The following is a 21,979-nucleotide window of genomic DNA, read 5'->3' as shown; positions in this document are numbered from 1 at the left end:
GGTTTCCCTTAGACCCTCTTAGTTAAAAAAATTTGTGGGACCTCAGGCTGTATATTCTGACTCCTTGATGACAGGACTATGTGGCATTGGAATGACCAAGGATCTGTCTCCCTGGGGTCTTCTAGGAATGGGAGAACTTAGGGGAGATGGGGAAATATGGCTGTCAAAGGCCAAAGGGTAGACTCCTGACTTTAAGACAGCTGGTTCTAGGACTCAAAAACAGGGACATGGATATATGGTACCCACCTCTTAGATGCTAAGACTGCTGTGGTAAGAACTAGGCTGGGCATCAGGAAACTGGGTTTTTCTCCTGGGTTCTGCCACTTACTGGCTGTGTGACCTTGAATAAGATACTTCCCCTTTCTGGTCATCAGTCTCCCTGGTGGTCTAAAAATGTTCACAGTTCGGATGTCCTAAGTCTGTGTTCTCTTTTTCCTCTGGATTCATTTCCAAGTTCATCTCCCTCTGAGGGGAGGAGCTTATAAACCGTGGGTGAGCAGGTGGTGCTTCCCCAGCGAGACTCCATCCGAGACTCCATCCGATTGCCTCCAGGACCGGGAACATACCCCTCCTCCCTCCAGCAGTTGGTCCAACACAAGTGTCCTCAGCTTCAAGCCACTTCTGAAGGTAAGCTGTCCCCCAGCCCCACAGTGATTTAGCACCAGCCAGCCCGGCCTTTCTGTTAGAATCAGAGGCTGTGTTTAGGGGAGCCAGCCTGGTGACACCAGCCACTTGTCACATCTAGCCCAGATGCCCTCTTTTACTTGAGAGCAAATTTGCCCGCTCTTGGGTCTTCTAAGGAAGGGGATGCGCTCCCTTCACTCTTGTAAAAGCCCACCTGTGTTCTCACTTCTGTCACTCACCCAGAAGTATCTGACTTCTTGACCCAGTGACTGCCCTCTGCTCGTGGGCTTTATCCTGCTGCCGTCTTCTCTGAAGAAAACCATGGAGTCCATCCTGCTTCCCATTCCCCCCACCACTGACGTCACCAGCCAACCACCGTCCTTCCTCCTCTTCCCGCTGTTGCAGCTGGTCAAGAAGGAGCTAGAGCCCTGTCTCAGACCCCTGGCTTTCTGGCCTTCATGCAGGGCAGGTCGGAACTCTGCCCCAGGAGACACTGGCCTGAGTGCGCACACAGGCACAGAGCCCAGGGATTACGCAGTGTGGAGGAGACCCGCAGGGAGGAGAGTGGCAGCACTGATTTCTCCTGACAGTCCCCATCAAGGGGCAGAGGGTGGCTTCCATGGGAGACTGGCTAGGCCTCGCCAGGGAAGGAAGGGAGAAGGGGGAGGCAGCAAGGACGCCCCATGGAAAGGCGTCACCTCGCACACCCTTGATTCTCAGGGAGATTAGCTCATTGGGGAAACAGCAGGTCCCAGTCCACACCCACTGCTGCTTCTGGCAGCAAGTGGCTCTGTGTGCGCCAGCGGTTAGAAGCAAGGTCTGCTTCATGGGAGGCTGTGGCCACAGTGTCTGCCTTCCCCGGGAGGAAGGGCCCTGGATCTAGATGCATTTGCACGGCCTCTTGAATGTTAAGTGTGTGAAAAAAGAACCCATCAGGAATCAGAAAGCTCTCTCCTGGGGGTGATGAGGGGGCTGAGCATCCTCACTGGATGATTGCTAGGTCCACTTTAGCCAAGAGTTCTGAAGACTCCGGTGGCCTTAATGGCATTTTGAAATTGGTAAAGGATGTGCTGCCTGGCACGAGCTCACCAAGTTCACTTCATCTTCATCCAGGAAGGACTTGAGTGGAGAGACACAGGGCGGCCTGCCCTTCACCCACTGCCCTCCATCAGTGCAGCCCCCTTCCTCTCCAGCCAGGCCTTGGTGTGACCTCGGAGGACCCTGCCTTGCCTGCCTACCTCTCTCCTCTAAGACAGTCATCTCAACAGAAACTCACCGTTCCCTGTACCATTCCCTCCATGTCATCCTCTGTGCTAAAGAAACTATGTTTGCTACTATTATCACGATGGCCTTCCTCCAATCTCCAAAGCACTTGAAGCTCTAGATAAGGAAGAATTCTCTAAGTCAGAAACAATCAACCTATGTGACAGTGGGGACACCTTCACTGGGCCGTGGAGGAGACCAAACCCCTTTGAGGGCCCGTGGTATGCAGGCTGAAATAGAGGCACTCATGGAAGCATCCAGAGAGAAATAGCAAGTGCTGGTGAGAGCCATGGAGGCCCTTCTCATTTTTTTTAGAAATCGGTAGTTTGCCAAAGTGCTGGTTAAGCAGATGTCAAGATCATGGAAAACAGGCCTGAAAATTGAAAACAGCAAACTGAAATTGGCTATAATTAACATAGTTTTCCTCCCAGTCCTGGAGAACCATCTCATGCCTTCAGAGGACACATGAATCACCTCCTTCAGGACTAAAGTCACAGTTTTATGAAAGCTAGTATACTTTTCTGTCTTATATCATTTATCCTTTTCTCTCCGTAGGGATGGAGGGTTCAAGAACTACTATGAAGGAAATAAAAGTACCCAAATAAACATTAGAAATCTCTGCACTGTACTCATTTAAAGTACAATCAAGTCTTGATCAACTAAAACACACCTATGTCCACACACACACACACACACACACACACACACATATCCCAGGTTGGATGGAAAACTGGTCTTAAGAGTTGTGACCACAGATATGCCCCTGCAGCAGGCTCTGGCCAACAGTGCTAGACCTTGGGCTGGTGCCTCCCACCTCCCCTCCACCCCCTCCAACGTCAAAGTGGCCCAGATTCTTGAGAACCCCCTTCCGCCCCAGGCTAACTCAGGCTGCTTTGGGAGCCCCAGTAGCCATTGTCTAGCTGCCTGCGGGGCATTTTCACTTGTCCAGGAAGGAACCCAGGGTTTTCTTTTCCAAACTTGTCTCTCTCCCAGCCTCCCCATGCTGGGAAGTGGCGTTCCCACCTCCCCTTGGCAAGTCAGAGGCTCAGAAAGACTTCCGTGACTCAACTTCCCACCAGCAATCCTGCAGGTTTCACCCCTCAGGTCCTCTCCAGCGTGGCCACTCTCCTCCATCTCCTTTGTCATCCCTTAGACCCAGTCATCGTCATTTTGGACCTAGATTTTGGCAAGTCTTCTGTACAGGTGCTCAATTCTAATTTCGCTCTGCCCTTTGCAGCAGCCAGAATGATTTTTTTAAAAGGCCCCTCAGATGGTGACATTTTCTTGCTTATCACCTTTGGAGTCCTCATGGCATCTCGAGTAGATCCCGGATCCTTCCCCAGGCTCGCCCGGTGCTGCAGGACCTGCCTTCTCCTCTACCCCTCGAGTGTCACCATTGCTACCCTCCTCTCCGCAGCTCGGACACACCAAGCTCTTTTCCCACCTCCAGACCTGCGCACTGCTGCTCCCTTTGCCCAGGACACTCTTCCCCGAGATCTTGGCTCAGCTGGTTTCCCCTCACCCTCCAGTGGTGATGTCCTAGCCAGGAGGGAGAACCCACTATTCCTCCTCACGGCATCCATCTTCTTTTTTATTTTTACAATTTAAAATAGTGACAGGTGGTTGTGAGACCTCTTTGCTCACTTGAACTCTGTCTCCTCTCTCACTGGGGTTTAAGTCACAGGGAGAGGACCAGCGTGTGCTGAGGCCTGCTCACGGGAGCTGATGGGGTCACACTGGTAGCTTGAAATTGACCCTGAGGAGAGGATTTACACCAGGGAAACTGTTAAATGCTATAAATAAGAACTCTTTCCACTCTATCCCAAGGGCCAGAATCTGTTGTTAAGCATTTACCAGTGCTCCCCTGGAAGGGACTCTTTCTAAAGTGTTCCCACTTTATCCTCAGCACGTGGAACAGTAAGTGATCAATATACATTTGTAAAAGAGACAGCAAAAAATGAATACGAGTGTTCAGACCTTTAAGACTCTTAACCTGACAACTAAGGGTTGAAGGGGAGTGTGATACTTAGAGTCTTAGAGAGGGACTGAATTTGGCTTCAGAAGCCCTAGTTCTAATTCCAGCATGGCTTCTAACTTGCTTTGCAACTTTGAGCCAGTTTCTTCCTCATCCTGGCCCTCAGTTTCCTTATCTGAAAAGGCACACACTAAACTAGTTGCCCTATCCCTAAGTCCTGTTGTAGGTTTCCAAGAAGTCCATATATGTACACTTTTATCATCTTTAAAACTTTACTCTCTCACTGCTAGGGTCTCTGTATTACACCAACTGCAGAGGGTGCTGTTTATGTTGTAGTGATGTAAGGTATGCAGTGCACAACCTATAGAGCGGTACGAGGCAGCCCTGCCTACTCTGATCCTGGCTACAGAAATTTCAAAGAGAGCTGAATATACTAACCAGCTCAAAGAGCTCTGAAAGTTTGGTTTTGGTTTTCCAGTTCCTAAGCGTGTGTCCCACTTGTCGTGGGTGTATGGATCAAGAGCCCTGGGCATCCAAGATTAGCCCTAGGCTAGCAAGTGTTTGGGCAAAGTAAAAGCAAGACAAAGCTCAAGATATGCAATTTGTGGCAGGGCTTTCCCTTGGAGGAGAGGAAGTAGGGTAATGAGGACCCAGAGAACTGCCGGGCCAGTCTGACCCTGCTCTTTGGATGTAAACTAAAAAAAGGAATCGTGGGGGCCCTTCCCTTCCAAGTCTGTGGGGCTCGCCCTACAGTGGTATACCCCACCCACTGGAAGAGTTTTCTGGTTGCTCAGGGCTCAACACAGATGCACCAGGTGCCATTGCCTGGCTTGGTGTGGATGGGGCATTAGGGAGTGCAGGGTTCTGTTCCCTGATGGATATACAGGTCCTTCCAGTGTTCAGTATAGGTCAGTCTTTCATGGTTGCAAAGCCGTCTCAATTGCCTATTGCCTTGTTAGGTCCTTAAATGTGTCAAGGTCCATGAGTTCATCTGCCTTGGCTAGAAAATGGACTGCCTTGTGAGGTGGTGAGTTTCCTGTCATTGGAGGGTTGCAAGCCATGGATGGTCACTGTCTGAGATGTTCAGACGCTCGGTGCTGGACCTCTCAGGGACCCCCGAGGCCCAAGACTCCTCTTAGATGGGTGGACGAGCACGGGTCAAGCATGCACTGTGTCCACCCGTGCACCAGAGCAAACTGTTTTAAAATAGAGTCCCCATTGTTAACTTCTTGTTCACGTACGAAAGGCAAAGTTCTGGCTCAGGGAATGTTCATGGAAGCATGGACTCATAGCCCCCAAAGGGCCTTTGGAAACACAAAGGCCAAACATTTCTTTTAGAAGTGACTGAATGAAGCTCACTCTAGTTCAGACTCCAAGCTTGACCCGGGGTCCTCATCTTGACTCCCAGGCTCTGCCATTACCTTAGGCTTGAGAGGTGGAGGCCAGCCCCAGGCTTTGGTCTCTACATTGGTAATGTTCAGGGTTGGCCTGGATTGGTCACCTGGGCTGAGTTACGGCTGCTTTCACGCAGCCTCTAGTGATAATCACTAGGCTGTGGGGCGGGGATAGAGGTCAAATGGGGAACTCCTCTGTATGAATTAGTTTGCAGTGGTTTTCATGCCCACAGGCTGAGCCGAGTCCGGCCTGAAGAGGAGTCACTAGCTGGCATGAACTAAGTGCTTATGAGGGGTGTGTAGGGCAAGAAGGTGCAATGATTCCCAGGGGAAGAGGAAACAAGAGAGAAGGAAGGGAACGGTTCCCCCTATCCAAGGGATCCAGGCAGGCAGCCTTGTGAAGAGTAGGGGTGCTGCTGATGAGGAGAGATAGAGAAGTCTACAGACGTATGACGGTTCTTCTGACAGAGGTCCAGGAGGGCTTTCCTTTCTAGAGTTGCCAGAGAGAAGAAAAGCAGCAAGTTCCTCCCCACTTCCACTCACTTCAAAATATTTGTTAGGGAGGGGGTTGGGGGTTTCTTTGTCTTTTGTAAGAGCAACAGATTTGGATGCCCCTCAGGTTCCATGTAAAATCCCCCTTTGTCTTCACGAGTGGGCACCCTGGGAAGGCTCCCCTTCCCTGCCTATGCCCAGCAATGGAGACCAGTCTAGTGGGGCCACTGTCTACCCAGGCAGCTGCCAGAAACAGCCAGGGACCTGGCTGCTTGGTGGCAGGGAAATGCTCCTGGGCCTTACCCTCACCTGGGCCCAGCGCAGGAGAAAAGGGACCCTCCTCTGCCTGGACACCTGCCAGCTTCCCTGAGGGCTCCTCAGTGGGTTCCCAGGGAGCGGCTGGCCCTTGAGGAGACCTTGACCAAACCAGGTCTGTCTCCTAAGGGGTCCCCCAGTCATATCTGACCCACACAGCACTTCCCTTCTGGGCGCTAAGAGCTGCAGGAAATTTGTCCTTCCTGGGAAGCACAAGGAACCTCGTGTCCCCATGGAGAGAGGAGTTTAGGTTGATTAAGTGTGAACATGACAACTTGATTACACAGGAGTTTTAAAATTATAAGCAAATCAAATCCTAGGTTTTTCCAGCAATTATTGCTTAGGATGAGGTTCTGTGAAGATTTTGAGTTGATTTAAGGTTCACTTAAAGAAAACCATTAAATGAAAGCACCACGGGCTCCACAGGTAGAGCCAGAGTTGTGTGCAGGCAGAAGACGGCTTTGGGCTGGAGAGTGCTTGCTCAGAAAGCGTGAGGCCCTGGGTTTGACTCCCAGCACCACAAAAAACAAAACAAGGGCTGGGATGGTGGCTCAGTTGCAGAGCACTTGCCTAGTACGTGTGAGGCACTGGGTTGGATTCTCAGCACCACATGTAAAGAAATAAAAATAATATAGGTCCATTGACAACTAAAAAATATTAAACAGAACAAAACAACAACAACAACAAAACCCAAATAAGCAACAACAAAATATCATGGAAGAAGATGGCCTTTGAGATAATAAGCTCTGAGTTCTGGGTTCTGGCTGTCTGGATTAGCAGCCGTCATCTGACCTCTCAGAATCACAGTCTCTGGAGTCCGACGGCCTGGTTTGCATCCAAAGCTGTGACTCTACCACCTGGGAGATCTCGCTCAGTGACTGAACTTCTGGGTTAGCCAATGTTGCTATTAACATTCATTGAGCATTCCATTGCTGCCAGACATTTTGTTATTGGGTAGTATTTCCAGTTTTTCATACTAAACCTACAAGGCAGGATAACAAGGTAGCATTGGGATTTTCATGACACAATCCAAAGAGAGAAGTCACTTGTCCAAAGTCCCACACTTAATAAGCATCAAGGCCAATATTGAAAGCCTGTGTCAATATGACCCTTTGGGGCTCAGACCCAGTGTTTCCATCTGTGAAATGAGGGTTCATGTCATATCCTAATGCACCATAGATGGCTCTCGTCAGATAGCTCCCAGAGATTGGTCTATGTTCAGCCCCTGCCATCTTCTCCAGGCACTCCCAGCTCCTTCTTGGGCACTAAATAACATGGCTACGTTCTGCAGAGTATGGTTGATGTCTGAATCACTACGTTGTGTGGGAAATGAGGCTTTTGAAACTTCTGCTCCACCCTCACTTCTTGCCTAGGAGGTCATTATATACCTAGGTTTCCACTGTGTCAAACCAAGGGTGGTGGGGGGCCAGGCTGGGGGCAGGGGTGTGTGTTGGGGGTGGGTTTACGATGTGCCAGATGGGATGCAGGCAGATCCACACTGAGAAGAGAGGAAAGAGCAGAGACCATCTTGGGGACAATTGACCACAGTCAGGCCTGCCGGCGGGGCCTCTCGTACAGACTGCCAGGGCTGCTGCCCCTGGCTGGCCTCTCCGTCAGCAGCAAGCACATTCCACAGCTGATGTTTGGCTTGTGGTCTGGCCTGGCTCTCTCGATGGTTTCTTCTGCTCTAAATGGCTTTCAAAACCAGAATCTGAGCTTGCCTTAAGTTTGGGGCATGAATCACTGCTTCTGGGCCCGAAAAGGGGATGGAGGGACAGAGTATCCATGCTATGGACGCTTGCTCTCACTCAGGCCTGTCTGTGTGACAGCTACCAGTCATTCGAAAGGCTCAGTGTCAGACTGGCTTCCAAGCTCCCAGGCAGCATACCGATGGCCCCCGCCTGCCCCACAAACCCCACCAGGGCACATGTACAGAACCGACTCCATTTCCCCACCTTGAACCTCGCATCCCCTCACACTTTCCTCAGCCAGGGGCACGGCTTGCCTGTCATTTGGGCTGGGGATTTAGTCCAGTGGTGGAGTGCTGGATGCTTCCTGTCATTCTACCTGCTCGCCACTGTCATCCTGTCACATGTAACCTCCTCCCTACCTCCTCAGGAAGCTTCTGCAAATGTAGATTAGAATGTCCTAATGCAAATGTCCCTACCTTCCCTCAAAACTCTTCAATGGCTCCCATCTGCCAATCCAAATGCTCTCATTGGCATTTGGCTTCTTTCTCAGTGGCTCTAGCCCACTGTTCGGTTCTTGCAGTTCCTCACAGTCCATACTCCAACATCCTGCTCACCCAACATCAGGTGGTTTGCATCAATATACTCTACTCACCTCTTTTGCTGCCAAGTAAATCCTTCTTTCAAAAATAAAAAAATCTGTCTCCCACCCCTCAAACCTCAGATTCCTCCATCTGTAGCTATCTTATAACCGGTATTACTTCTTCCCTTGTACTATCATCATTTATCAAGTATGAGTACAAAGAGATTTCAGACATCTGTCCTGCCCTTAAATATCTTTCTGCTTCCCTGGACAGATGGCTCTTCCACTCATTTGCTACGAAGCACCTATTGCATCTAGCACTATGCAAGACCTGCGTCTGCAGTGGTGGATCCAAGGCCTGGCATCTGTTCTCGTGGTCTCCCAGCACAACGGGGAAGGTGTCTAGGCAGGGGAAGTACCACTGGGTGGGCAGGAACAGGATACCTTGAGATCACGTGAGGGGGCCCAGGCTCTGACTAAAGGACCAGGCAGGCTTTTAGGAGGCCAAATGGAGACCTGAAGGATCAGTGGGTGGTAGCCAGGAGAAAAGAGGGACAGGATCAAGGGGATACAGGGGACAGTGTGAGTGCAGGCTGGAAGCAGCTCTTGTATTTGGACAAGTCAGAGAAGCTCAGTTGGATGGAGTGCTGTAGGGCTGAGCAGGCCTCCGGGTATGTGGTCCTGCTGACGGGTGAGTCCTGATGGAGACGAGGGCCCACCGGTCAGGATTTGGTGGGCTGTGTTTGTTAAAGATCAAGACTGAACCCATGCCACTGCACATCCCTGGGGCTGTGGGAAGGCCAGTTCTGCAAGACCTAGCTTTGCAGCACACCAAGGTAGCTGCTCCAGAGCCCAGCGTCAAATTCTCAGAGGTCCTCCCCAAAAGATTCTCAAAGTCACCGGAGACAGAAATGTTTGTGGGACTTCAGGACTTAAAAATGATCTGTGGGCCTTTAGAGTTGCTCCATGGATACCCCGCCTTCCACGCATACCAGCACTTTGCATGAGCCTGTACCTAAGGGGTCTGCAGACTGCTCCCCACTCCCACATTCCCCAAGGCAGAGTCAGTGCCTTGTCTATAATTTGGAGTCTCCACACCCTAGTCACTTGGGCTTCATGGGGGCTCAGTACATGTTGATGAACTGGACAAGTCACTCAGGTCCTTATCCGTAAAGTAGGATTGTGTGTCTTTCTTGCCAAATGACAGACCTGTAGGCAGGACCATGTGAGCAGGGCTATTTTGCAGTGGGTCCTGCAGATTATGTAGCTCATCCTACAAGTCGTATGAATAAACTTGGAGAGGAACTCCGTCTGCTAAGGGACTGATGATCACCACCAATCATTAACTCTGAAGGGCATGAGTTCCAGGAAAAGAGCATCCCCAGCACAAGGAGAGGAAATTAAAACTGCTTTGTGGCCTTCTTCCTTGAAGGAAGAGGAGGTGAGAGCCTGGGAATGGGAGGTTAGGGATATTCCAGAATGATTCCAATGACCTTGCATGACTTGACTACCACCAGTATAGAAAAATCTACCATTAGAATATCATTTCCCTGACTGAAGTATTATTTACTCCTTAAGTTCCCCTCTGGGTGTAGCAAATTAGGATCTAAACCTCACCCTTGGTCAGAAGACCTGGCCCTGAGTCCCCATGTGATCTTGGGGAAAATCATAGAAATCATTTAACCTTTAAGAGCCTCAGCCTCCCCATCCACCTAAAGGGAACATCCTTTCCTGACAGAGGAAGGCACACTCTTTGCAGACTGTGGGTGGGAGCTGCACCTACTAGCCCATTTCATGGGTTTTCCTGAGTCCAGCTCTCTGATCTATAGAGAAGAAATGGGCCCTGGAAATCTGCAGGGTCAGGATTCTTGGTAGTCTGGCTCAGCTGGTGAAGCTGCTTGGGGAAGAAAGCTGTCAGCCCCAGCTTCAGAGGCATGAACCCCTTCTCTGTGTCATCCTGTTTGGAATCCTGGAGCATGTTGCTATAGTAACTTCCCCAACTCACCCACATGCCACGTAGAAAAACCTCTGCCCGCTTTAGAGCTTCACCATCCAAGCCACAGGCTGGGTTCTTCTACCTTATAGGAAGAGGCTGGCTGTCAGGGACAGGGATAGGGCAGGGCTCTGATTGGCTGGACCAAGCCAAGCAGGCCCCCAGCCTCCCCTGTTTCCTCTGCTGGCCAGTCCTGGAGCCTAAAATGCCCTGGTTTGCTCTTTATTCCTTTGGTTTAAGGCACAGCCCAATTACAGTGCAAATCCCTTTGGGTGGGACACATTGAGTTGTCCTCACTTTTTAGCGCTGATCAGCATGAATGAACTTATTAGGCCTGAAGCTCAGAGCAGGTTTTGATTAGGGGAATGGAAATGGGCAGGCTGGGGAGGAGAATGGGCTGAGTGGGAACCCTTGGGCAGTCAGTGTCCCAGGATATCAAGCCCTTTGGGGACAGGTGGTTGAGCGCTTGTGGAGTCTGATCTGGGATAGTGAGGAAAAGAGGATCTCAGGCTGCGAGGCACCCGTGAGGACCCCATTTCACCAAGCCAGCATCTTGCATGGAGGAGTTGGAGTCTAGCTGAGTCTGAAGGGGCAGGTGCCCCACTCCTGGTCAGGGAGAGTGATTGTTTGCACCCTAATTTCATTTTCCCTGAAGTCAGCTCCTTTGCCAGGGCCCCATATTGTCTTTCTATGCTTTCCAGTCCCATTTTCCAAAGAAAATCACGCATGGATTTAGAGCCGTGGCTTTGGGTCAGGCAAATCCTGATGCTGCCTCTTACTTTATCGACATGATCTTGCACTGTTCATTTCTCTTCACTCGTGTAGCCTGGGGATCACAGTAGTGATTTCATGATGTGGTTGCAAGGTCTAGCGGAGATGCACGGAAGTGTGTGCACAGCAAATACTAAGTGACAGAAAGGATAAAAACTGCTCTGTGATCTGAGAGCTTGCTGGGAGCCAGATGCTGCTCTGATCACGTGACATGAATGAATCACATATGGATGGTTAACCCGAGCATCAGCTTATGAAGTTATTCTATCCATTTTACAGTTGAGAATACTAAGCCTCGAAGGGGCTTATCTAGGGTCGCCCAACTAGAAGGGAGTCGAATGCAGGTGACCTAGCTCCTGACCCCTGCTTGTGCTGATTATTACCACTGCTGGCTGCGGGATGCCAGGTCAGTGTTCAGGTGAAGGAAGAATTGAGAGCACGGGGAGGGGAATGGGCCACTCTGATTTTTCCTTCCGAGTGAGATTCTACTCATCTTGGTCTTAAGTACTCAGTGTGAAAACTCTCCACTGAAGTTTTTTGAAGCTCATTTCTTTTGAGTTTACAAGATGACCTAACCTAGTCTCCCCCCATCCCCTCCTCCCCTCACTGGGGACAAACTCCTAGGATTTCAGTGGCATTAAGGTTGACAGGATAGACACAGTCAAGCTGGGGGACAGTCCTACCCGCACCATGGCTCACTATGGGAAGCTCTCCATGCTAAGGAGTGTGGGTGTCTTGAGCTCACAATTGCTTTGGGGAAAATAGTTTCCAATGACTATGGATCCTTGGTGAGAGCCCTAGATTTGGGGGTAGGAGGGGCACGGGGCATGCAGTGAGTGGCAGAGATGTCATTTTTTTGAAGTGCCCTGGAGCATTTTTAAAGCTTGTTTTGTAGCAGACCCTCCTGGAGTCGGCCAAAGGCCACTGTCTGGGGAGGATCATGACAATGCCAGGCAGGCGCACGACAACAATGACCAGATTTAATTCCAAAAGGAAGACTGAAGTCTGTGGTGAGATGATAGTATCCCAAATCAGGCCTTGTGGAGAGGAAAATGAATTTCTTAAATTCTTCAGATGAACTCCCTTCTACATAGTAAGAGCCAATCGGCTCAGAACACAGTTTTCTCCTAAGCTTAGGGGTTGAGGCAGGGTGTGGGGCTGGGATGAAAGGAAGTTGCCTGATGTGGAGAGAAAAGTGAGGAAGCTTCCACTCCCGGAGGGGAGAGAGGGAGATGCAGAGAAAGCAAGGGTGAGGTGAGACACTGAGTCCCTCCAGGGCCCACAGACCTGTGTGGGTGGCCTGGGAATCATGGGAAGGACAAGATTTGCATCCCATCTTTGGGGGTCCATGGTGGAGTGAGTTCTCACTGTGATTACAACCATAGGCCAGGTCTTTGGAGGGAGGGGCTGGGGAAGTCTTGGTTTATTTAGACTCCTGGCAAAAAAAAAGAGAAAGAGGGTGAGGCTCCACCTCATCTCCTTAGGACCCCAGAGCCTGCATGTGGTGTGAAGGGGTTCAGAGGCTTCTCAGCTCACAGTGGCTGAGGGTCTTGGCCCATAAGCTCCCAGCAAAGTGGACAAAGGGGAGGCAAAGTGACAATGACAAACTGCATCTCCCAAGCTAGAGAGGCTTGGTTTATTTAGGGCACTGGCCTGTATGTCTCCTCTGAGTCTCCAACAGATTTCCCTTAGATTTCTCTTATGGACTTGAGTTTGAAAGGTATATATCTGAGCATCTTTAGATATATCTTTAGGTATATCTGTGCATCTTTAGATCCTTACAGACAGGAAGACGATGATGGAGAAGAAAGACAGCCTCAGCGAGTGCTTAATATATGTCTGGCACTTTCCCAGCAAAAAGTATGTAAATGTGCTTATTTGATCTTCATGACAACTTTATAAATTCTATTATTATCCCCACTTTGCAGGAAATTAAGGCACAGAAGAACCATGTAGTGCCTTGCTGAGGGCACAGAGCATTAACTGGCAGAGCTAGACCTTTTGCAGCAGTGAGACTCTTTAGCCTTTGCCCCACTCTGTGTCTGGTTGTGCTTTGTGTCTTTATGGGGCTTGGCAGATAACAGGGGCTCAGGTGCATTTTTAAAAGAATCATCACTCTTACTATGGATGGATTGTGATTGGAAGTTCTGGTCAATGGACCTACTCTGTCTGAACGTCAGCCATAAATGTCTTCAGATTTGTTATTTCTTTTTTTTTAAGGCTTTCCTGATAGCTTTGTCTACCTCATCAGCTTAGCCATTCTGCAGCCAGGGCTCTGAAAACGTAGAAGCTCTGAACTCAAAGTATCTTAGTGACCACTCACTCCCATCCTGGCCTCTAGTAAATCTCTGGTCGAACCAAACTGTGCCACCACCAGCAGGCAAGCTTCTTGGTAATTCTTTACATTGCATCCATGTGACACACAGGTGACAGATCAACATCAATTCTGCCCTAGGTCTTGGGGAATGGACCCAATGACCCCTGAGATCCTTCCAGTCTGTAAAGTCCAGGCTGACCAACATCACCTTTGTGGATTTAAAGTATACACCTTTTTTTTTTTTTCTTTAGCATCTTAGGAATCTGAAGAGTCTCACTTAAGTCACACTGACTCTACATACTCTTCCAGAGTCCTGTTCAAATTTATCTCCTCCTTCAGGAAGTCACCCTTGCTTATTCAACTGACATTGAACTTCTCTCATCTGAACAGCCCCTAGTTTCTCTGCTCCATTGACTCCCTGGCACTCTGTTTAGCTCTCCCTGGTCTGGCTTTGTCCTCAGCTATGGGCAAGGCCCAGACTGCACACATGCTTAGGCCCTTCCCCCAGCTCCCTGCAAGCAGATGTCCTTTTTTCAACATTGATTGATATGTTTAATAAATCCCATATTTCAAGAACCCAAACTGGCCAGACATAACGCAGAAGTGGTTTTCTCTATATACGGGAGCTCTGAGTCACAAATCCTGCGTCTTTAGAGGTCCTTTAATGTCACTGTCCTTTACCACCTCTCTTTCTTGAATGACAACACCATTAACAACCACTGACTGAGCCCTACTGTGCCTGTTGGAGAGGTCACAGAACCAGTGCAGGGCTGGACAGACATGGGCTCTGGAGCCGGAACTGAAAGCCAGGTCTGATTCCAAAGCCTTTTTGCTCTTAGCTTGCTGAGGTCGCGACTGTCCCTCAGCTTGGAAGGCAGTCATTCCACCTTAGATTATGGGGCAACATATCTGGCACACAAGAGAAGATTCTTTTTACTGTGACTGGATTTCAAGTGATTTAAGGACAGTTCCTGATGTCACCCCTCTCCCATCTAAATGAAGCTGGAGTGGACTCTGCCCCCTGTAGCTAATTTCTAGAGGTTTATGGGGCCTGGTGGCAACTCTTCCTTTTCTCCCAAATCCAAACTTCACACACCAATGTTTGTTTTAAACTGTCACTCCAGGATCTAAACTGAACCCCCCAGCTGGAGGCCCTTTCAACTATAGGACCTCCCAGAAGTTTGGTATACAACGACAGGAGGGCTCACATATTTCCTGTGGTGTCTGCAGACTGGAGAGAGGATTGGAGGGTCTCCACCTGCGCTCCCGGAAGGCCCCTCTCCCGCTGCCACACCATCAGATCCCAACTACTGGCTCCAGCTCAGGCCCGGAGCCACGCAGAAGGGGAGGAGAATCCTGGCGCCCACACCCAGCCCGTGCTCCGGACTGGACCTTGCTGGACATTCCGCACGCAGAAGAGGAACCCCAAAAACTTCCTCCCGCCATAAAACAGCGCTGCTGGCGGCCGCCCCGTGTGGCTACAGATGTGCCAAGACTGGGACTAGGTTCCAGGTGCAGACAGCCCAGGTCTGACTTCTGCGGGACTCGGGTTGCCAGCTGCGCCCCCACACCTGGAGTACATTAGGCAGCTACGTGCGTCTTGGCGACCGCGGCTTCCCCCGGATTATTGAATAATTGCATAATTCCAAGCGCGGGTTGTGGGGGCGCTGTCCTATTCCGACCCCGGGTATCAGGTAACTTTTCCAGAGGTCCTGGATTGCGGGACTGTGTGCAGCCGCCTGTGACCCGGCAGATGAGGATTTGCCACAGCCTGGGGCCAAACGCCCTAGGGCTTCCTTTAGTACCCAGTGAGATGAACTCTGGGCAGCTTTTCGCTCCCGCGTCTCCCTCTCCAGCCTCTGGGGCTGCGACGCCTGACTCTCCAAACTCAGGGGTGCGCCCCCAGATCCACGCACAGGCACCGAGGCACGCTCGCTCGATGTGTCCATCCCCTTTCCCAGTCTGGGCCACTCGCCTTTCACACTCCTGGGATGCCTGACTACCCCAGCCTCTGTGTGGGAACCGCAGCATGGCCCTCGGGGACCCAAGGCACCCAGCGGTGCCACCAGCCCTCAGCGCTTTTTCAACTTAAACCTCCTCAACTTTTCCCAACACACCAAACTGCGGACTCTTAAGATGCTTCCGCGCACCTCGATCTTTTGCTGATCTTGGAACCTTTAAATTGCAGTCAGTCCCAGGGGACCCACGTCCCCAAGAGCAGCCAAGTTCCGACCCTAGGAGGCGTAGGGTGCTCCCTCTCCTAACATCTGGATCCGTGGTCCCAGCGGGCTAGGGAGGGACTTCCAGAGACTAAGGAAGGGAAGGGGGGACACGTACCTGGCCACAGGCTGAGCGCCCAGGCCACCACGAGGCCCCTGGGCAGGTCCATGGCCCGCAGTGCTGCGGCGGGTTGCGGGCGCAGAGCGGCAGCTGGGGCGGCGAGCCAGAGTAGCAGCCTCCTCTTCTCGGCGCCTGGAGCCAGCACTGCGCTCAGCGCCGGTTCCCTGACAACCGCGGCCCTTTCGGAGGAAGTGGGAGGGCTCCAGCGGCGGGGAGGGGCGCAAGGCCACCACATGGGCTCTGGCTTCAGGCCAGTCTCGGCCCCTCTGCCACCTGGGCAGGAGGCGTGCAGCGGCCACGACGTCCTCTCCACATCTGGTCTTCTCCCCCTCCCCCCGACAACCACTCCTAGGAGCCAGCTACTTAGGCGGTGTGCCACCTGCCTCTCTGTGACCACCACCAAATCAGGGTCTGCTCAGGAAAGTGGTCCAATAGTCCCATCTCCCAGAGAAAAGAGCTCCACAAAGCCCAGAGGGATACTGGAGGTGATCCAGCGATACCCTTTGTGACTCAGGTCTCCCTTAGACAAGCATAGTGGACGTCCCTTAATCGTCCATTCCAAGACATCCTTTGTCTCTCTGCATCCTGGGTTATGAAATGTAAAGGCCAGAGATCTTGTGACCCTGGAATAAATGCAGATCCTCCCTCCTCCACTCTCCTGACCTCCTCCTCACCCTCCACACCTGAGCCATGTCGAGGCACCTAGGAGGACCTGAACCACGTTAACAAATCAAGATGCTTTTCCTTGGAACCCACCTTCCTCCCCAGCCCTTGTAATAACAGACAATCAGCTTCAATGCTTATTTGTTGAAAAAGCTTTTAATCAAGCCGTGGGCCACAACTGTGAGTGCAGTGGCTGGCCTTCCCAGCAGGGGAGGAGCAGAGGCAGAGGGCAGGATAGCAGAGGCAGAGGGCAATGTGTGGGGAAGATGGAGCAGAGGACCTGTCACTTTCTTAGGAGGGTCTTCCTGTGCCCTTCCTTGTCCCCTGTCCCCACTATTCAGGTCCTCAGACACATGCTCATCTTCTCTCTCTCTCTCTCTCTCTCTCATCTTTATTGTACTTAAAAGGGAAACTAGACTCTGATTAGCAGAATAATTTGATTAACTTCTCTCTCCCTGAAATCTCTATGAGCACTCAGTCCCTAGACACCAGAAACACAGGAGGAGGGTGGCTGGATGGATGAGTACAGGAGGTGGGGTTTTCAGGCTAGGAGAGATTGGAAGGGCTTCCTGGAAGAGATGGAAGGGTTCCTGAGGATGAGCTGGGTTTTGAGCAGGCCTGTGTTCACATGAATGGAGTGGTGGGCTTGTGTTGGCCTCTTCAACGTCGCTCTTTTCTTGGTAGTATGGTGGCATTTACTTTAATATATTCACCTTTGCTACTTAGCCACAGACTGGGAGAAGCTGATTCCATCCCTGATGTGTGTGTGTGTGTGTGTAGGCACGGGCAAGTACTTGGTGGTGGGAGTAGGGAGAGAGAAAGAAAGAAAGCAGGCATGGGGTTTATGCAGAAGTGAATCAGTGTGTCACCATCCACAGGACATAGTTTAGAAAGGGGAATATGACAGAGGAAAACAAGCTTTCTTGCTCTTGTAAGAGAGTTCCTGGAACACAAGAACTGACTCTCTTCTCTGCTGTCCTACCCTGGCCTCCTCTTCCAGGCTGGGTAAAGGACAGAGGAAGTGCTGAGAAATTAACAGAGGTCAGGGTAGGGAAGGGGGTTGTGGCCTTGGGATGAGGCAGACATTTGATGACACAATGGAGAAGAAACCAAGTGCAAGAGGACCTTGCAGAACCCCTTACTCAAGCTACCCTGTGAGCCCACTTCTCTCAAGACTTCCTAGTTATGTGACAGTGACCATGGCTTAAGGATTGAGTCAGGATGCTTGGAGCCTAGAGCACTTTTACCTGTACCTGCCATCCAATAGGCTGTGACCCCTTCCCAGCCTTGCCCAAGTTCATGCTCTGCCTAGTGGTGCTCCAACTATGGTGCCTTGGAATTACCCAGAGCACTTGTGAAAGCTGCAAATTATCTGAGGATCAGGGAGTTGGGGAGGATACCCCAGGCCCTTCAGATGGGGGGTAATCTGCACACTGCCTGTTGAAGGGGTGCTCTGGATGGCACCACGAGTCTTGCTGGTAACAATTCTACCCTTCATTAACTTTCATCATGGTGTGGGAGTCTTGAATACAGTGTGTGTGCTTCTGCATAACACAGGACTGTTGGGAGAGAGGTGTGCCCTCATTTGTTCTTTCAGCAAATATTTGAGTACCAGCTGTCCCCCCACTGCTCTGCAAGATCTAGCAGGAGAAGCTTGTGCAAGAGGAGCTACTGAGGGAGCCCAGAAGGTGAGAGTGAGCTTGTATTTATTTATTTAATTATAATTTATTCTTAATTTACTTGAAGTCATTTCTTATTTAATCATTGTTAGACATTATTTAAATCACACAAGACAGCATGATGTGGGTGAAAAATGCCTATGATTCTGACTCTAAGGCTGGGGAAGCTCAGAGAAATGTACGAAGGGCATTCTAGAAGCTGGGATTTGAGTTGACAGAAAATTGAAGCTAAATAAATATAAGCACCATGTGGGATTTGAAGCTGGGATTTGAGTTGACAATTTTTTTTTTCCAGAGTACAAATTAGAAGTTTATTAAAGGACAGCAGAAAAGACTTCTCCCGGAGGAAGAAGGGGACCCAAGAGGTGGAATCCGTGAAAGTGCGGTTGTCTCTCCATTTTATAGTTTTTGGTGATGGAATGTAGGTGGGAAGGCCCGAAGAGTTGGGACACAGGTGGGCCAAAGAAGTAATCTGGGCAGGAAGGACTTCATTAACACTTCTTTGGGATGGGCTAACTTTAAATCTGCTGGGGCTGTTCATTAACTTTTCTTTGGGATGGACTTTGGGCCTAGGGCTTTTCTGGGGACTTCATTAATATTTCAAGAGTTGCTCAACTTTTCCGGAAATTCATTCTCAACATGGCCTCCATTTTAGATTTCACTAGATATTAGACCCGATTTACCTAACTACACTGACTGCCTAATTTTAAATCTGGCTTCATTCCCCCCTCTAATTTTGGGAACTCCTTACTGCTGTAATGAAAGGGGGCGAAGATCATTCTGGCTTCTTCAGGCTGAAAGGGGATGATGTTGGGCAAGCAGTTTGGAGTCCCCTTTAAAAATCCGGTCTATCGAGTGGTCCATGATAGAAGTCCGATTGAGAAGTAATAGGCTGGAGGGCCATTTGAGTGATGGGTGGTCTATAAGAGAAACAAGAATTTATTAGTACTGGAACCAGATTGATGCAGCAATAAATGCCACAGCACAGGAATATGCCAATGAGTATGATGACAATGACAGAGATTAACAATATTTTCCACCAGGAAGTAACAGAGAACCAGGAGCTAAGATATTGTTCCCATGACAAAGTTGGTGAGGACATGGCTTTTATCTGAGCATGTAAATCTTTAAGGATATTTGTCACATTGCCAGAATTGTCAGGGATGTAAACACAACACTTAACTTTTAGGGTTATAGATGTCCTTTTTCTTAAGATACATTTTAATAATTTAATGTCATCTGATCTTGTAAAATCTTTTTTCTAGTATGACCTCTGTGTCTAATAGAAAAACCTTTAATCTTGTTACTCAGGGCTGGATAATCATACTAGCAAACACCAAGCCTACCTGTGTAGGTTTGAAATAGCTGTAGGCCTTAAACTAAAAACTACTCTGGCAGTTCCTTTTGATAGTTATCAGGCATTTCTGTCTGAGAATCCTTCTTTGTAGGCTCCAGTCTTACTTATTTTGGGAGGCTAACATAAAGTGTATACCTTAAAATAATAATAATAATAATAATAATAATAATAATAATAATATTTTAAGGTTATTTAAAATGTCCAGGAATGGCTGTGTTTTGGTTTTAACTGTCTTTGCTAAGTGTTTAAGATGAAGCAGTCAAACTGACTTTTGTTTCTATCTATTGTTAACAGTCAGCTGAGTTTTTATGGGAGTCAGTCCTGGGGAAATTTGAGAGCGGCTTCTCAGTTCTGCTAGTGCCATTTGCGCTAGGATGGGTCCAGGTCTTGCTTGACCATGAGGCTTCCCTCATGCAAGCATCAGGGATGTCTCCTTTCTCATAGCAAATGCACTGATTGGCTTTCTGTCCTCCAGCATCAGGGATGTCTCCTTTCTCATAGCAAATGCACTGATTGGCTTTCTGTCCTCCAGCGGTCTCATTAATCTCCCTGATTGGAGGTTATGTGGCCCAGAGTTGCAAAGCTCTTTGGAGAAGTCCTCTGCTCCCTGGATTTAGACTGACTCAGAGGGCAAGAGCCAAATATTGGTTTTCTTGGCCCTTTTAATTTAACTTTAATTTTAAAACCTAATCTTAAACATCCAGCAAATAAATTTCAACAGCCTTATATTAAGAGTACTGGGCTTTAATGTCTATCTCTCTATCCTGTAGGTGATAAGATAATGATTATCTTAAATCAACCCAGGTTGTGTGTTCTTAAATCAGTGTTCTTAAATCTCTGCAAAACATTAACAGGCAATCTTTAGACCATTTATAAGAAAACTACAAAATAAGATTATCAAGAGTAAAAACATATTTAGTTCATGTAATAGCTACCTTGAATTTTGGCAGAGTTATACATTATATCCCCTGTTTGAGATCCAAGTAATCTTGACAAAAACCAACTTTTGGACACAACTTTAAATGTACTGAAATCTGGCCTACTTCTTTCGTAGTCATTTTCACATGTAGTGAGACGGGACACAGAACCTTTTCTCAGGAAAGGCGGGGCTCTTCATAAATCTTAAGTACTATAGTTCTGAAGCTGATCTTTGCTTTTTTGACATTATTTTATAAAACCTACATAAATTGTTGCTCAAGTTTACAAAAAATATTTACTAACACAATATAATATCACATCTAAAACATGAATTAAAGAAAGACTGAAAGATTTTAACCTTTTGTAGAAAAGTAGCAAAGTACTTTTGTGTTTTGCAATAAAACCTTTACATAGATTAGGCTCTCATTAACTTAAAAATACATTTAAATTGTATCTTAGTGTAAAAAGTAACATAGAACTTTACATATCTTATTGATAACAAGTCCAATTATAGAACACAAATGATATAAGTACACCTCCAACATGTTTTTCTTTTAAGCCTAAAATTATCATACAANTTTTTTTTTTTTTTTTTTTTTTCCTTTGGGCCTCAGATCAGTCTCCTACTGAGCTCTTAGGCTTATTCTATTTGCATTTCAACTTAAGTCCTGGCTGAGGTCTGGAAGGAACTGGGAAAACTAGAATTCTGAGCAGAAACCTCATGCCTAAGGCATTTTAACCATAAGTCACAATTTTCAGGTTTGGATGTTGAAAATTATGATACAAGTTTAAGATACAATTCACAAAATGTTATACCTCTATATCTTCCTACACTAGAAAAACTTGCTCACATAAAACTGAAAATAGGATCTCACTTGATAATATAAAAGCTACCATCAGAAGAAATTTCTTCAGGATCATTAAGCCATTTTCTTTGTTCTGAAGTTCCTAAAGTAGTATTAAGTTACATTAAATCACCTGAAAAAAAAATTCAAAAGAGAACCACATACTACCATGTACATCCAAAATTAAGCTTTAAAAAATTTCCAAGACTGTTGCTATTCAATGTCATTTCAATAAGCCAGATCAAGGTCCCAATCCAACACTTTTCTTTCCTAAATCCTACACACAGAGGGGAACAGATACCAAATCATAATTTATTATCCTTGCCCAAATTAATGCACTGGTACACCTAGTGAAATCTTCCCAGGCTACCCAGTTTAAAAATTGATGAAAAAAAAAAATAAAACTAAATGATTGGGAGTTACTTGTCAATTTGGAAGTAGAGTTTTTAAATTTTCCATCCTAAGTATTTAAGTTCTCTAGCATGAACTATCTGAAATCATAAGCTAAACAATTACCTAAACCCAACTTTTAACTGCAAGATTATGCAATGCTTCAAAAACTCATTTAGATACCAGATTGTTACAATAAAAAATTGTCTTTTAGACACACATTTAGCCTAGATTATCCCCAAGAAACAATTTATATCTTTAAAACAGACAGACCAGATAAAGGAAAAATCTCCCCAGGTTTCTAACTCCCATTTAATTATGACTTCTACATCAGTGGCACCATAAATTTCCCCACGAGCGGACCAGATGTTT

General features: G+C 48.2%; 1 protein-coding gene across 1 annotated transcript in view; it reads right to left on the bottom strand.

Moving 5' to 3' along the window:
* Itga11 (integrin subunit alpha 11) overlaps positions 1–15,937 on the bottom strand; it is a 116,147-nt gene extending 100,210 nt beyond the window's left edge. The window contains exon 1 of the mRNA XM_015480488.2: positions 15,753–15,937. Coding sequence (XP_015335974.1) covers positions 15,753–15,804 — 52 coding nt within the window. The 5' untranslated portion in view covers positions 15,805–15,937. The remainder of the gene's footprint in view (positions 1–15,752) is intronic.
* Positions 15,938–21,979: the final 6,042 nt, after the last annotated feature.

Source organism: Marmota marmota, unplaced genomic scaffold, assembly GCF_001458135.2.
Source record: "Marmota marmota marmota unplaced genomic scaffold, marMar, whole genome shotgun sequence".
NCBI lineage: Eukaryota > Metazoa > Chordata > Mammalia > Rodentia > Sciuridae > Marmota > Marmota marmota.
This window is presented reverse-complemented; position numbering and strand designations above follow the sequence as displayed.